The sequence below is a fragment of the Ictidomys tridecemlineatus genome, chromosome 7 (genome assembly GCF_052094955.1).
Source record: "Ictidomys tridecemlineatus isolate mIctTri1 chromosome 7, mIctTri1.hap1, whole genome shotgun sequence".
Classification (NCBI taxonomy): Eukaryota; Metazoa; Chordata; class Mammalia; order Rodentia; family Sciuridae; genus Ictidomys; species Ictidomys tridecemlineatus.
Window position 1 is genome coordinate 161,682,035 of NC_135483.1, and position 13,807 is coordinate 161,695,841.

General features: G+C 38.8%; 1 protein-coding gene across 9 annotated transcripts in view; it reads right to left on the reverse strand.

The window, feature by feature from the left end:
- Ankrd44 (ankyrin repeat domain 44) overlaps positions 1 to 13,807 on the reverse strand; it is a 287,618-nt gene that overhangs the window by 24,648 nt on the left and 249,163 nt on the right. For all 9 annotated transcript variants that reach the window (XM_021725747.3, XM_021725746.3, XM_021725745.3 and 6 more), the window contains one exon: positions 8,428 to 8,499. In XM_021725747.3, coding sequence (XP_021581422.1) covers positions 8,428 to 8,499 — 72 coding nt within the window. The remainder of the gene's footprint in view (positions 1 to 8,427; positions 8,500 to 13,807) is intronic.

The window sequence follows — 13,807 nt, forward strand, 5'->3', positions numbered from 1 at the left end:
AAAAAAATTACTAAAAATATCCTGGAGTTTGGAATTCCACAGAGGCAGGTAGACCTTTCCTTCCAGTCTAACCTTGACTAAATCAACCATGTGACCACGTGACCTTAGGCAAGTTTTCTTAATTGCACTTAGAGTTTGTTTCCTCATCTATCAAATGAGAGCAATAAAAGTTGCCTCCTGGGGTTGGTGTGAAGATGAAAAGAGAAAAATTACACGGGCCTTGCATAATGTCTTCTGTGTAGTTGATGCTTCTTCCCTCCTTTATTTCTTCCACTGATTATAATCAAACCATAGAAACAATTAAGGAAATATATACCATGTACCAGTGCCAAGTTCAGATCTATTATGAGATTCTATGATATGTCAAGATTAAGAAACTTTATACTACTAAAAAGTAAGACTAAAATTTTGAAAGATATTATTTAGTCAGTGTATAAGGTAGAAAATGTATATCCTTCTCCACCCCCCACTCCCAACAGGCAAGGGACATTGAAAATAAAAGAGAAATGGGGAGTAAGATTATCTGGGGAAAAATGGATCAGAGAGGGAAGTAAAAAAAGAAATAGAGAGGAAAAGCATGTCCCCAAAGTCTAGCAGTCACAGTCCCCTCTTTTGTTACCTGCACCTTTTATTTTCCACGGCAGCTATTACTGAAGGCCCATTTTATTTGAAAAAAGGCTTAGCACAAAGGATTAATCGCCTTAATATAAAAAGAGCTCTTAGAAACCATTTTAAAAACTAGGAAAATGTACAAAGGGCATGAAAAGGCAGATCACAGAAAAAGAAACGTAAAAGGCCAACAGACATATGAAAAACTATGTAAATTTATAAAGCACTATTTTCAACTGCCAGATTGGCAATGATTAAAAAGTTTGGTCATGTCCAATATTAGTGGAGACTGTGAAAAAAGCAATCTGATACTCGGTTGGTGGGAGTACAGATTGGTATGACATTTGTGAAGGGTGATTTGACAGTATCTATAAAAATTTTTTAAAGAAACTAAGTTGCAGATGGTATATATAGCATGACCTCATTTATATAAAAAGCAAACATATGCATTATATACATATTTATATATAGTTCTATGTTCATAGAACATTTTCAGAAGGATATAAAAGAAGTTATTAATAGTGGTTACCTCTAGAACTGGGAGAGAGAATAATGAGCATATGGACTTAGTTCACCTTAGCTTTTAAAAAATAGTTTAAATGTTTTTCCCCCTGAGTATATGTTAACAACACTAACAAACACTAGATATCAAATAATTCATAGAAATTAAGAGCACTGATTCATTTACTTATTTATTTTTTTAAAAAGTTTGTTTAGTTGTAGATGGATACAACACCTTTATTTTGTATATTTACTTTTATGTGGTGCTGAGGATTGAACCTAGGGCCTCACACATGCTAGGCAAGCATTCTGCCACTGAGCTATAGCTCAATACCTCCAAGAGTACTGATATATTTAAAAAGGACTTTATCATTACATTTTTGTTAATGATTAGTGCTATTTTTACATATTAAACATATATTATATATAATCTGCAATATAATAACTCATAAATTAATGAACTTCAAATTTATATCCTAGTCCCAATCTCTCCCTTTATGTCTAGCTTGTATATCCCACCACCTCTTGGTATTTCCACTTAAATGTCTTCTGTGTAGTTGATGCTTCTTCTCTCCTTTATTTCTTCCACCCAAACTCAGTTCTTAATTTTCCTCCACAAACGTGTTCTATCTGCAACCTTCCCATTTCAGTAAATGGCAACTTTATAGTTATAGTTGCACAAGCCCCAAAGCTTGGAGTTATTTTTGTCTTCCCTGTTCTTAAGTGTAAACCATAGCCCTGAACAAGGTTCTGAGACAATAGTACAAGTGGGCACTGAAGAATAGCTCCCCCCACCTTGAATGCCCTGATACGGGGGGCATATCTGCTGAGAGGAAGGCATATCTTTCCTTACTCGCTCAGAAGGGTCATGGATTCACAGGTATCCACAGGAAAATGACTACCCATATACCTGCCCCCCCCATTTTAAGTTTTAATTGCAATTATTAGTACGTTAATTGTACCAATCAATGGGTTTCAGTGTCATTTTCATACCTGCAGATATCATTCTCTGACCACATCCCCTTCCTTGGCCTCTCTCCCCTCTCCTAAGCAAAAAGAACAATGCTGGAGGCATCACGATACCTGATTTCATATCCCTGCTCTAATTCACATGAAGGTGTGGTTTTTCAAGTAGCAGCCCTCTATGTCCCTTCCCAGGTGTCACCATCTCTACTCTTTCTTTACAATGCGTCTAGACTCTACTCACTTCTCACTATTTCAGCTTCTGTATAATGCATAATGTTTTGCCATAATCCTGGAAAAAGCTTCCCTTCCCATCCTGTCCCCCCACAATTTATTACTGATACAGACACCAGATGATACCTTCCCAAACCCAAGCTGGATCATATCGCTCCTTGTTTAAAACTAACCTATAGCTTTTTCCCTCGTTGGTAATGAAATTCAAAGCCCCTAGTAGCAGTCAGGTCCTCAGGATCTGGCTTCCCCTACCCTTATCTTCTGCACATCCCTTTGCTCACACTTGCCCCCTCTGAATTAAATACATGCTTTTCCTACTCTGGGTCATTGCACCTTTCTGTTTCTTGTGTCTGGAAAGCTCTTCCTCCAGAGAGACACATAGCTTTCTGGTGCTTCTGTTGGAATACCACCTTATCAGAGAAGTTTCCCAGAGAAGCCGGTGTGAAATAGCCCTCCACTCTCCACCCCACTTAGCCTGCTTTACTTTGTCTTCATAGCATGTATTACCATCTGATATCCATTGTGTGTCTATTGATTTGTTTGTCTGTGACTGAGGGGACTTTATGCGGACTGTTCACTGTTGTATCCTACAATCATGCTTAGCACTGAACAATTATTTGATGAATAAATGAATGACTGTTATCATTTATTCATTTTTGTGGTAGAAATACATTCTTTAAATACCAAAGATTTATTAAGGGATTGTTATGTGTGGGGCACCATGATGAGGGTCTAGCATCTTGTTTAATCTTTGCAAACATCCTTTTTCATTGATGAAAAGCACAGAACAAGCAGTTTTAATGCACTCATTTGTGACCATTTAGCTAGTGACAAATCAGGCTCTGAAATCCAGAATCTGTGACCTAAAAGCATGCTTGAAGCATATACTTTTCCCCAGTAATTCCATTTAGTTGACTTTCAATCTAAATAATTTTGTGTTTACATGTAATGGAACAGGACTAAATAACAATACTGAATCAAAACCCACACTCCTGCTATAGAAAGCTCAACATAGAAATAAAGTGATTTGAACAGAGCTATAGAGCAAGAGGTACACCTCTGGGACTAATTTCTGAACTATTGCTCTTTTACTGCACACACAGCCTCTCTTGAAATAGAAATACAAATTCCCATATGTCTAACTTTCAATCTATACTTGCTGTGCAAACCATAACTGCATGGGACAGTGAGCTTTCATTCCAACCTGAATTCTAAAGGAACAGCTAACTTCTACTGACAGACTACTGTGCATCAGACAGCATGCACTGGACATGTATTACCTCATTTAATTCTCTCAACAGTCAGCGTTTAGATATTCTTGTTATCCTCATTTTATCAATGATGACCGAGTTTTTCATGGAGAACCTGCGTTTCAAAGGTGGAGACTTACCTGCGGGCTTTTCAAGAGAGAATATGAAAAGGATGCTATATGGCTCTAAGGGGGGTATCTCTTTAACTTTTTATTATAGGAAACTTCAAACACACACACACCACACACACACACACACACACACACACACACACACACACACACTAATTAATTCCCATATACCCTTCAATCAGTTTCAGCCATTATCAAATCAGGCTACAGGTGATTTTAAGCTAACTCGGGAGCATCTAATCTTATGTAAAGGGCTGTGGTAATAGAGGCATCTAAAACATGATGTGAGTCAGTCTTTTGTTTCATTATGAGCTTCAATCTGTTGCTTATTTGAAAAATGACTTTGCAAAACGCTTCATCCCATTTTCAACTGTAATGGTAGCCATTGACTCAACCTATGTAGAAATTACGACTCTACACCAAAGGAAAATGAGCCCATGTAGATAACAGCAGGGTCTAGATGCTATTTGCGAATACTGGCTCCTTCAGTGTTATGACACGGACAATAAGGACAAGTTAATTTGACTTGGCTTAGGAAAATGGAATTGGAAATTTATAATACATCCATGTATCCAAAGCACAATGGCTCATGTACTTAGGTTTAGAGAAGAAACACAGGGGAAGGAGAAAGATCCAGGAGGTAAACTGATAGGAAGGAGTCAGCACTGTCCAGAACAACAGAGTCGTAACACAGGGTGCTTAAGTGAGGTGCTGACTTCAGAACTTGCCCCTGCAGAAGATCCCTGCACTTTTCCCTTTAATCCTCACAACAAAAAATAAACTCATCAGCTTGTGTTAAAGAAGCTTAATATTAAAATAAAATGAAGCGAATGGCTGTAATCCCAGCTACTCAGGAGGCTGAGGTAAGAGGATCACAAGTTTGAAGCCAGCCAGGGCAACTTAGTGAGATCCCGTTTCAAAATAAATATAATAATAATAAAAAATTAAAAGGGCTTGGGATGTAGTTTTTTTTTTTAAAAAAGTGAATCTGTTAAGTTGAAAAGTTTTAGAATTTTAACCCATACTTTCTTCTATATCAGGAACTTGAAAATGCTCTTAAAGACAGAATGATTGAAAGGCCAGATTGATCTATAGAATTTTTCATGCTTCTTCCTTTAGTCTACCTTGCAGCACTTGAACTTTATGCATAAAGCCTTCATTGGAGGTTCAATCAGGCTTTTAAATGATTTTAAGAAATAACTTCTTTTAAAAAAACACCTCATTAGGATAACTTCTATTGCTTAAACATGATTAATTTCTGCAAACCTTTCTCCATAGGAACTAAGGACAACAGGGGAAAGAATTAGGACCTCAACAGAGTCCATGAAAAGAATGGGTCCATCTGGAAATCTTAACAGCTGGAGGCTTTCATTTGCATAACCTTCTTTCTTAATTTTTTTCAAATTGATGAAATGTTTATGAAACTCACTGAGCTGACAACCCTGGAGACCTGAATCATTCAGACAGGAAATAGTGACTTAAGGCAGGTTAGGTCTCTTGTAGCAGTTAAGGTTTGAGGGTGTCTGGGGGCATCTGATTCCATTTCTAGAGTGCTTCCACTCAAGAAATTATGTGCCTTGGGTTTTATCAGGTTAATTGCTAAAGAGACTAGAGAACCTAGGAGAGAGTGGGCATACTTATGAGGTTCTTGAAGCAAAAGATTCAAAAAAAAAAAAAAGCGTTAGACTTTAGAGGGAAAGAATAGTCATCATTGTCACTTCCTTCCTGGTTGTCTTGCTTCAGCTTTTGAGCCCTTATAATTTAACACAGAAGTTAAGTGAGCCTTAGAACAGGGACCCTGCACCTAACAGAAGAAAAAGTAGGTCCAAATCTCCACCATTGTCAGCTTAGGAACTGACTTCCTTAACAAGACTCCTAAATGGCAAGAAGTAAAATCAAGAATCAATAAATGGGATGGAATCAAACCAAAAGCTTCTTCACAGCAAAGGAAACAATCAAGAACATGAAGAGAGAGCCTACAGAATGGGAGAAAATCTCTACCACACGCACCTCAGATAGAGCATTAATCTCCAGGATACACAAAGAGCACAAAAAAATTAACACTAAAAAAAAAAACCTCTCAAATAACCCAATCAAAAAACTGACTAAGGAACTGAACAGACACGTCACAGAAGAAGAAATACAATCAATAAAAAAAATATTAAAAAATGTTCAACATATCATGTCATTTGTCTCCTCAAAACTGTCCAAACAGTTTCCTATTTTGCTCAGAGTAAAAGCCAAAGTTCTTAGAATGGACTATGAGGCCCTTGGGATCCATGGCAGCCCTCCCACCACTCCACATTCTCCACAGTGTGTCCTCCTCACCACCTCCTTTACCACCCTGTTCTAGCCACAGGGGCCTCTTTGCTGTTGTATGGACAAGCCAAGCATGCCCTCACCCCAGGACTTTGCACTTGTGCCCAGAAACACCTTCTGTCAGACATGGACATAAGCAGCTCTGTAAGTCTCTGTTCAAATATGAGATTCTATGCTATGTAAAATAGCACCCTGTCTACCACCTTGATACTCTCTCTCTCATGGATCTCATTCATTTTCTTTGCCACTCCCTACCATCTGTCATGGTATATATTATTTGCCTAATGTCTCTTCTAGCTAGGAAACTCTCCAAGGACAGAGACCAGGATTTCTTTACTGCAACACCTCCAGCTTCTAGAAGAACGCTTGGCAGTACTCACAGTCAGTATATGTCGAAGGAAAGAATGATATCAATGTTAATAATGATGAGGCTGAAGCCATCTCATCTAATCACTTTTTAAGCACTAACTTATGCCATTGCCACAATGATCCCTGATAAGGTACTACTATTCTCATATTTTGAGAAGAGAAACTGAGACACAAAAGATTAGGTATTTGGCCCAGATCACACAGTTAACAATTAAACAAATTAACAAATTGGGAAGTGTCCTTAGAAACCTCAGCTAATTTATTCCTTCATTTATAGGTGGGAAAACCATGTCCAGGTGAGTTAGCTGGGACCTCCTCTCTGTGTGCTTCCTTGACCCCTGCCAGCTGCAGGACAACTGAAGCCAAATCTTTCCAATGATATCATCACCCTGTCTTTAGAGGGCTGGAGCCCCATGGAGATCAGAGAGAACTGGCACACAGTAAGCACTTCCCAAATAATTTTTGACAAAAATGAATGAGAGATGATAGAATTTTTGGAATCCAAGAAACTCTCTCTCTCTCTCAGATTAATTAATAGCAGGTTTGGCAGTGCAATTGACCTCACTTTCAAAGGGCACAAGAATTCTGAGAGAACTCTCCTCACAGGCCTCTCTGGGGGCAGCCAGGGCTATTTTGTGAATTCTTACTCTTGGGGAAGCTTCCCCAGGCATAGCAGATGGCTGGGCAGGGATTCTAAAGAGCAATCTTTAGAGCAACCTGTATTAACAGCCAACTGGTATGAAGCTTTTTACATATAAATATCCCACTGTCTACCCATTTCTCCACTTGAAGTGCACCTCCAGGAACAGAGAGGTGACCATATCACTGCACTCAACATGAGTGTGTGGGCACACATGTGCATGTGCCAGTGTGTACAGTGGCTGTATTGGTGGGTGTGGCAGAGGATTGTGACTGGGACATCAGCAGGTGTGCTGTTGAGTACATGGAGAGACAGGCAGGAAGGGAGGGCTCCATGCATGCACCGTGATCAGTTCCGGGTACTCCCAATCCTTGTGCCATTGATGGCCTTGTCTACTCCCATTCTGCATGAATGCCTAAGTGTGTCTATTAATAAAAAATTTCTCTCTCCTACCTCTCCATCTCATTTTTTAAAATCAGAACACGACTGAAGAACTGGTTAGACATGCGTAAGTGAAATATCATAACAACAGTTAAACTTTGACATACCCCCTTCCCATTTTTCCCAGAGTTCTGCCTCTTCTTTACTAGGCAAAGAAGCATCCAGACACCACCTCTGTGACCATTCAGCAGCACTCTGGGCAGGAGAACTGGCTGTGGCCCAGTGTGGGCACCAGACAGCTGGGCTCTTCAGCACAGCCACAGATCACCAATGTCCAGCTGGACAGGATGCAAGGCAGAGCAGCAGAAGTGATTCCCACGTTGGTGCCCCATGAAGAGTCTCAGGTTCCCCACTCTGAGCTGATGCGTTTCTCTTTGATTACTTGGATATGGAGAGGAAGCTTTACTGGTAATAAGACAACTCTTCTTCCTCTCCCTCCCAGATCTTACCTAGTATAAGAACTGGAGTCTAAGACTTACTCTAAGACCTTGATGTCAAGTCCAATTAACATACAGTTGCAATTCTATACCTGTTCACTTCTCTTGGTGCTTAAAAACCCTGATAGGTTTTAATTGTGTTATTTGAAACGGCTTAAAATTTGCATATTATTGTCTAGGAGCAAATTTCTTAAACAGAAATATTTTCTTTGAATTTTAAAGATGGATAAATGTTATAAAATATGCTGTTGTAAAGATTTTATATACATTTTATCTTTTCATTTGTTCTCATTTTACAGATGGGGAAACTGAGGCTCAGCACAGGGTAGGTAATGTGTTTAAGATCACCAACTGGTAAAGCTGGGACTGCGAGTTGAAGTAGTCTTTCTCTCTGCAGCCTGGACCTTTAACCATGTCTTACTTTCATATCACTAGTTACTCATTACTATGCTTACATTTCAAGAGCAGCCTAGTTTTAGCAATGCTTGGATTCTTTTTCTGACAGGGGAGGTTGCCCACAGCCTCTCACTTACAGCTAAGTGGAGTGGACTCTTGGTAGCACCGGAATCTGATTCTTCAAAACCATTGTTGGTTCTTTCCAAAAGCTGTGGAGACAAAAAAGAAAGCAACAGTATTAAATTCAATTTTACAAAAGAAATAGTAGTTTGTAGAAACTAAGTGAAAAAGGAGACTTTAGAAACTTAAGAAACTGTGTAGCTTATCAACACTTTAAGAAAGCAAATATAGCTTATCTAAAACAAATATGCCGACAAGAATATTTAAACTTCTAGATCTTTCAGCATTTGCTATTAAAAATGCCTTCATATTTGAAAAGAAGCTTTGCTTTGCTCATCCAGAAAAACAGTGCACTTCTTCTAATCCATCTTCACCTAGTGTCCTGCTCTCACATAGCTTACGCTTTAGAAAAAGAAAGTATAGATAGACAGACAAATATATATATATATATATATATATATATATATATATATGGAAATATTTAGATGTGATATATGCTATGGTAAAAACAAAATAGGTATAATGTAATATACGGTGATAGGAGGATTACTTTAGAGCAGAAGGTCAGGGAAGGCTTCTCCAAGGAAGTGATATTTAGAGTCCTGAATAATAAGACCTAAGCCAGATAAAGGAGTGGCAGAGAGCACTGGGAGAAGGGAGAAGTCAATAGAATGCATCAAGTAGAGACGGCATGGCAAGTTCAAGGAACAAAAATGTCACTGTGGCCAGGCCATGGTGTTGGTAAAGGTGCCAGGAAAACTACATTCTCATAGAACCCTGGCAGGAGAACAAATTTCCAAAACCTTTTTAGGTAATATATGTGTATTTCTCACCCTAGGAATTAATAAATAAATAGATTCATGCTCAATGAGGCATGTATAAAGAAATTTATTAATTTTGACAAACACTTAATGAATAATTACCATGTATTTAGACACTGTACAATGTACTGAGGATTCAAAAATAAAGTATTTAAAAATAGATTTTCTCATGGAGGGGGGGGACATGCAATAAAAGAAAAAAAGTCATGTAATTCACTAGAAAGTTTGAGGTGCTCCTGAAGAATTAAAAGTCATCTCACTACGGTGATAACTGTACAACCATGTTTATAACAGCACAATTCACAATAGCCAAACTATGGAAGCAGCCCAGGTTTCATCAACAGATGAACGGACACAAGAAAATGTGGTATACACACACAATGGAGTTTTATTCAGCCACAAAGAAAAATGAAATGACATTTGCAGGAAAATGAATGGAACTAGAGACCATTATGTTAAGTGAAAATAAGTCAAATGCAGAAGCTTAAAGATTGTATGTTTTCTCTCATATGTGGAAGGAAAAAAGAAAACAAAGGTGGAAGTGGAGGTCCTAAATATCAAAGGGGGATCATTAGAGGAAGGGGACCAAGGGGTGAGAGGCAGAGAGGGAGGGGGGAAGTACAGAGGAGTGTGACATTGGTTAAATTATATTGTTATGTTGTGTGCATGTACAAATATGTAAAAACACATCCCACCAATATGAACAACTGTAAGGAGCCAGTAAAAAAATGTGAGAGAAAAAAGAGAAAGTTTGAGGTGCTATGGAGGAAAATGAAGCAGAGGAGGGGAGTTTGGAGAGCTCAAGGGGAAACCATTTGGAAATTTTAAGGAGGGTGATCAGTGAGGATCTTCCTGAGTGGGCGACAGCCCCGTCCCTCTTGAGAGAGATGAGGGAAATATGTGGGTATCTTGGGAAAGAGCATCCCAAGCTGAGGGGTCAGTAATTGCAAAGACTCTCAGGGATAGGGGTACTTAAAAACATCAAGGAGGCAAGAATAAAGTGAGCCAGCATGCAGGGGAGGAGAGCCCTGGGGGTTGCTGTAAGGATTCTTATTCCAAGTGAGATGGAAATTCACTAAGATGTCATTCTTTTGAGCAAAGGAGTGACATGATCTAACTTTGACACTCTAGGGAAGCAAGGATGGAAGAGACCACTCAGGAGCTGAATTTACAGTCCATGAGAGAAATAACAGTGGCTTAGAACAGCAGGAAATGGGGTGACGGAGAGTAATCACTGGATCGTGGATGTTTTTGGAGGTACAGTCAACAGGATTTGCTGATGGACTGAAGCTGAATGTAAGAGACAGACATCAAGGATGACTCCCTGTTTCTGTCCTAAGAAAAAAAGAAGGATGGAGGGGCTGTGAACTGAGATGAAAACTGTGAATAAAGTAAAGAGAGGGAAAGAGCAGAAGTTTGGGAAGTATTAAGTTTGAGGTGTTTAGAGAGAATATAAAAGTATATCTTAATCTCTAGGGTATATAAAGAACTCAAAAAACTAAGCACCAAAAAAATAAATAACCCAATCAACAAATGGACCAAGGATCTGAACAGACACTTCTTAGAAGAGGATATACAATCAATTAACAAATATATGCAAAAATGTTCATCATCTCTAGCAATTAGATAAATGCAAATCAAAACTACTCTAAGATATCATCTCACTCCAATCAGAATGGCAGCTATTATGAAGACAAACAACAATAAATGTGGGTGAGGATGTGGGGAAAAAGGTACACTCATACATTGCTGGTGAGACTGCAAACTGGTGCAGCCAATATGGAAAGCAGTATGGAAATTCCTTGGAAATTTGGGAATAGAACCACCATTTGACCCAGCTATCCCTCTACTTGGCCAATATACAAAAGACTTAAAAACAGCATCCTAAAGGGACATAGTCACAACAATGTTTATAGCAACACAATTCACAATAGCTAAACTTCGGAGCCAACCGAGATGCCCTTCAGTGGGTGAATAGATTAAAAAAATGTAGCATATATACATAATGGAATTTTACTCACCAATAAAAGAGAACAAAATCGTGGCATTTGCAGGTAAATGGATGACATTGGAGAAGTAATGCTAAGTGAAATTAGCCAATCCCCCCAAAAACAAATGCTGAATGTTTTCTCTGATATAAGTAGGCTGATTCATAGTGGAGTAGGGAAGGGGAACATGGGAGGAGTAGATGAATTCTAGATAGGGCAAATGGGTGGGAGGGAAAGGGAGGGGGCAGGGGGTTAGCAAGGATGGTGGAATGTGATGGACATCATTATCCAAAGTACATGTATGAAGACACGAACTGGTGTCAACATATTTTATATACAACCAGAGATATGAAAAATTGTGCTCTATATGTGTAGTAAGAATTATAATGCATTCTGCTGTCATTTATTTTTTTAAAAAAATCAATTAAAAAATCACACATTTTACAAATTAAAAATAAATAAATAAAAATAAATAAATAAAAATACATCTTAGCTACTAAGAATAAAGCTTTGGAGTCCAGGATATTTGAAGCCTTAAGATCGGGGGATAGGACCAGGGAGTAAAGTAAACTAACAAGAGTCTACATCCCAGGACTCAGTCTCAGGGACATTAAGAGTGGAGAGATGAGGAGGAACAGTAAGAAGACTTAGACTGAGCAGGTGAAAACCAGGGAAGCAAGAGGTTCTGGAACCTAGTGAAGAAAGGGTGTTAAGAGAAGGAACTGTCCTGTCAACTGTCCAGATGGGTCAATTAAAATAAGGCCTAAGCTATTAATGACTCTGAGAATTTATCAAAACATTATATGAAACATAGAAAGAAAAGGAAATACCTAGCAATAAGACTAGATTAAATACATTGTAGTGGTATATATTACCCCATTCAGATAAATTGTCCCTCTTTTTCATATAGCAATGTATCCAAAAGGAGCCCAGATCCAACACCAAAAGCTCTGATATATGGTGAGAGTCAATGTCCACTCCAGCCTCCTCACTGGTTGGCTTGGGCTGTCTATCTGGCAGAGATGGGACAACCAAGAGCCACACTTCCGAGGCTCCCCCGAGTTATTTCTAGATGTGATTTAATTCTTGCCAGTTAAACACACTAACATGAAATTTTGAAGTCAAGAATGAGGCAGAGGAAATCTATGTGGTTTCTAATGAGGAGCACAGTCATGGAGGCCTTTGTTTCTTTGTTTTTTAGTTTTCAGGATACAAGCCACTAGCTACTGAGGAGAAAGAAGTAAGAGGTAAGGATGCAGGGCATCCATTTTGGGGCCATGTGGCTCAATTTAAAAAGCTGTGTGGCATAGTGACACATGCCTGATACTCAGGAGGCTGAGGCAGGAGGATTGCAAGTTTGAGGCCAATCTCAGCAATTTAGCACCTTGTCTCAAAATAAAAAGTAAGGAGTGATAGAGCTCTCCTGGGTTCAATCCCCAGTACCACATGCACAAGGCTGTGTGGCTCTTGGACAATAGTAATGGCAATGACAAGACCCCTGCATGTCAGCAACAGTGATGTGCCTATGGAGCCAGTCATTCTAGGGATTGCCTCTGATTCCCTATCTCACTGGTCATGGGGAAGGAAGGGACAGCCCCTCATCCCTTGCAGTTCAGTTCGCCAGCTTAGTGCCCACTCTTCTAAACTTCCCAGTAATCTTTTAGTTTATCTTTATTTTGCTTTATTTATTTTTATGTGGTGCTGAGGATTGAACCCAGTGCCTCCCATGTGCAAGACAAGCACTCTGCCACGAGCCACAAGCCCAGCCCTCCCAGTAATCTTTTAAACACCAATTTTATAAAATTAAATCATTTTCTTCTTAAAATAGGTAGCATCATTTCTGTTTCCTTCAAATGAAGCCTGAATAATGCAAAAAGTAATACAGATTTTTATAGAAGTTTTCTCATTGAGGGGTGGGGTGCCAGGGATTGAATTCAGGGGCACTCGACCACTGAGCCACATCCCTGGTCCTATTTTGTATTTTATTTAGAGACAGGGTCTCACTGAATTGCTTAGTGCTTCGCGCTTTTGCTGAGGCTGGCTTTGAACTCGTGATCCTCCTGCCTCAGCCTCCTGAGCCATTGGGATTACAGGTGTGCAACACTGCACCCAGCTAGAAGTTTTCTTAATGAGTATGATGGAGTGGGAAATGATACATTCAACGCACTGGAAAGCAAAACTTTCTAAAAATCTACTTTATCAATTTTTCTCTCCATGACAGTTCTCAAACTTTTCAAGTAAAAAACACATTTTAAAGCCATATGCATAGAATAACACTATTTTCACCAAAAACCAGAAAAACCTGTATTGATAAAATAATATATGCAGAAAAGTTAGAAATACATACCATAAATGTATATATTTTAGGGTATTATGTACATTTGACACAATAACCTAGAAGTGAGTTCACAGATGGATTTAATATATTTTTCTCATATTTCTCAATTTTTTGCAGCAATTGTGTATTATTACTATAATCAGAAAAACATCAAAGCTATTTCTATTTGGAAAAATAGTCCTTAATCTTTGTTCATAGATTCTTCGATAGGTAGAACTCCTTTCCAGTCAATAAATGTGTAACAAGATGC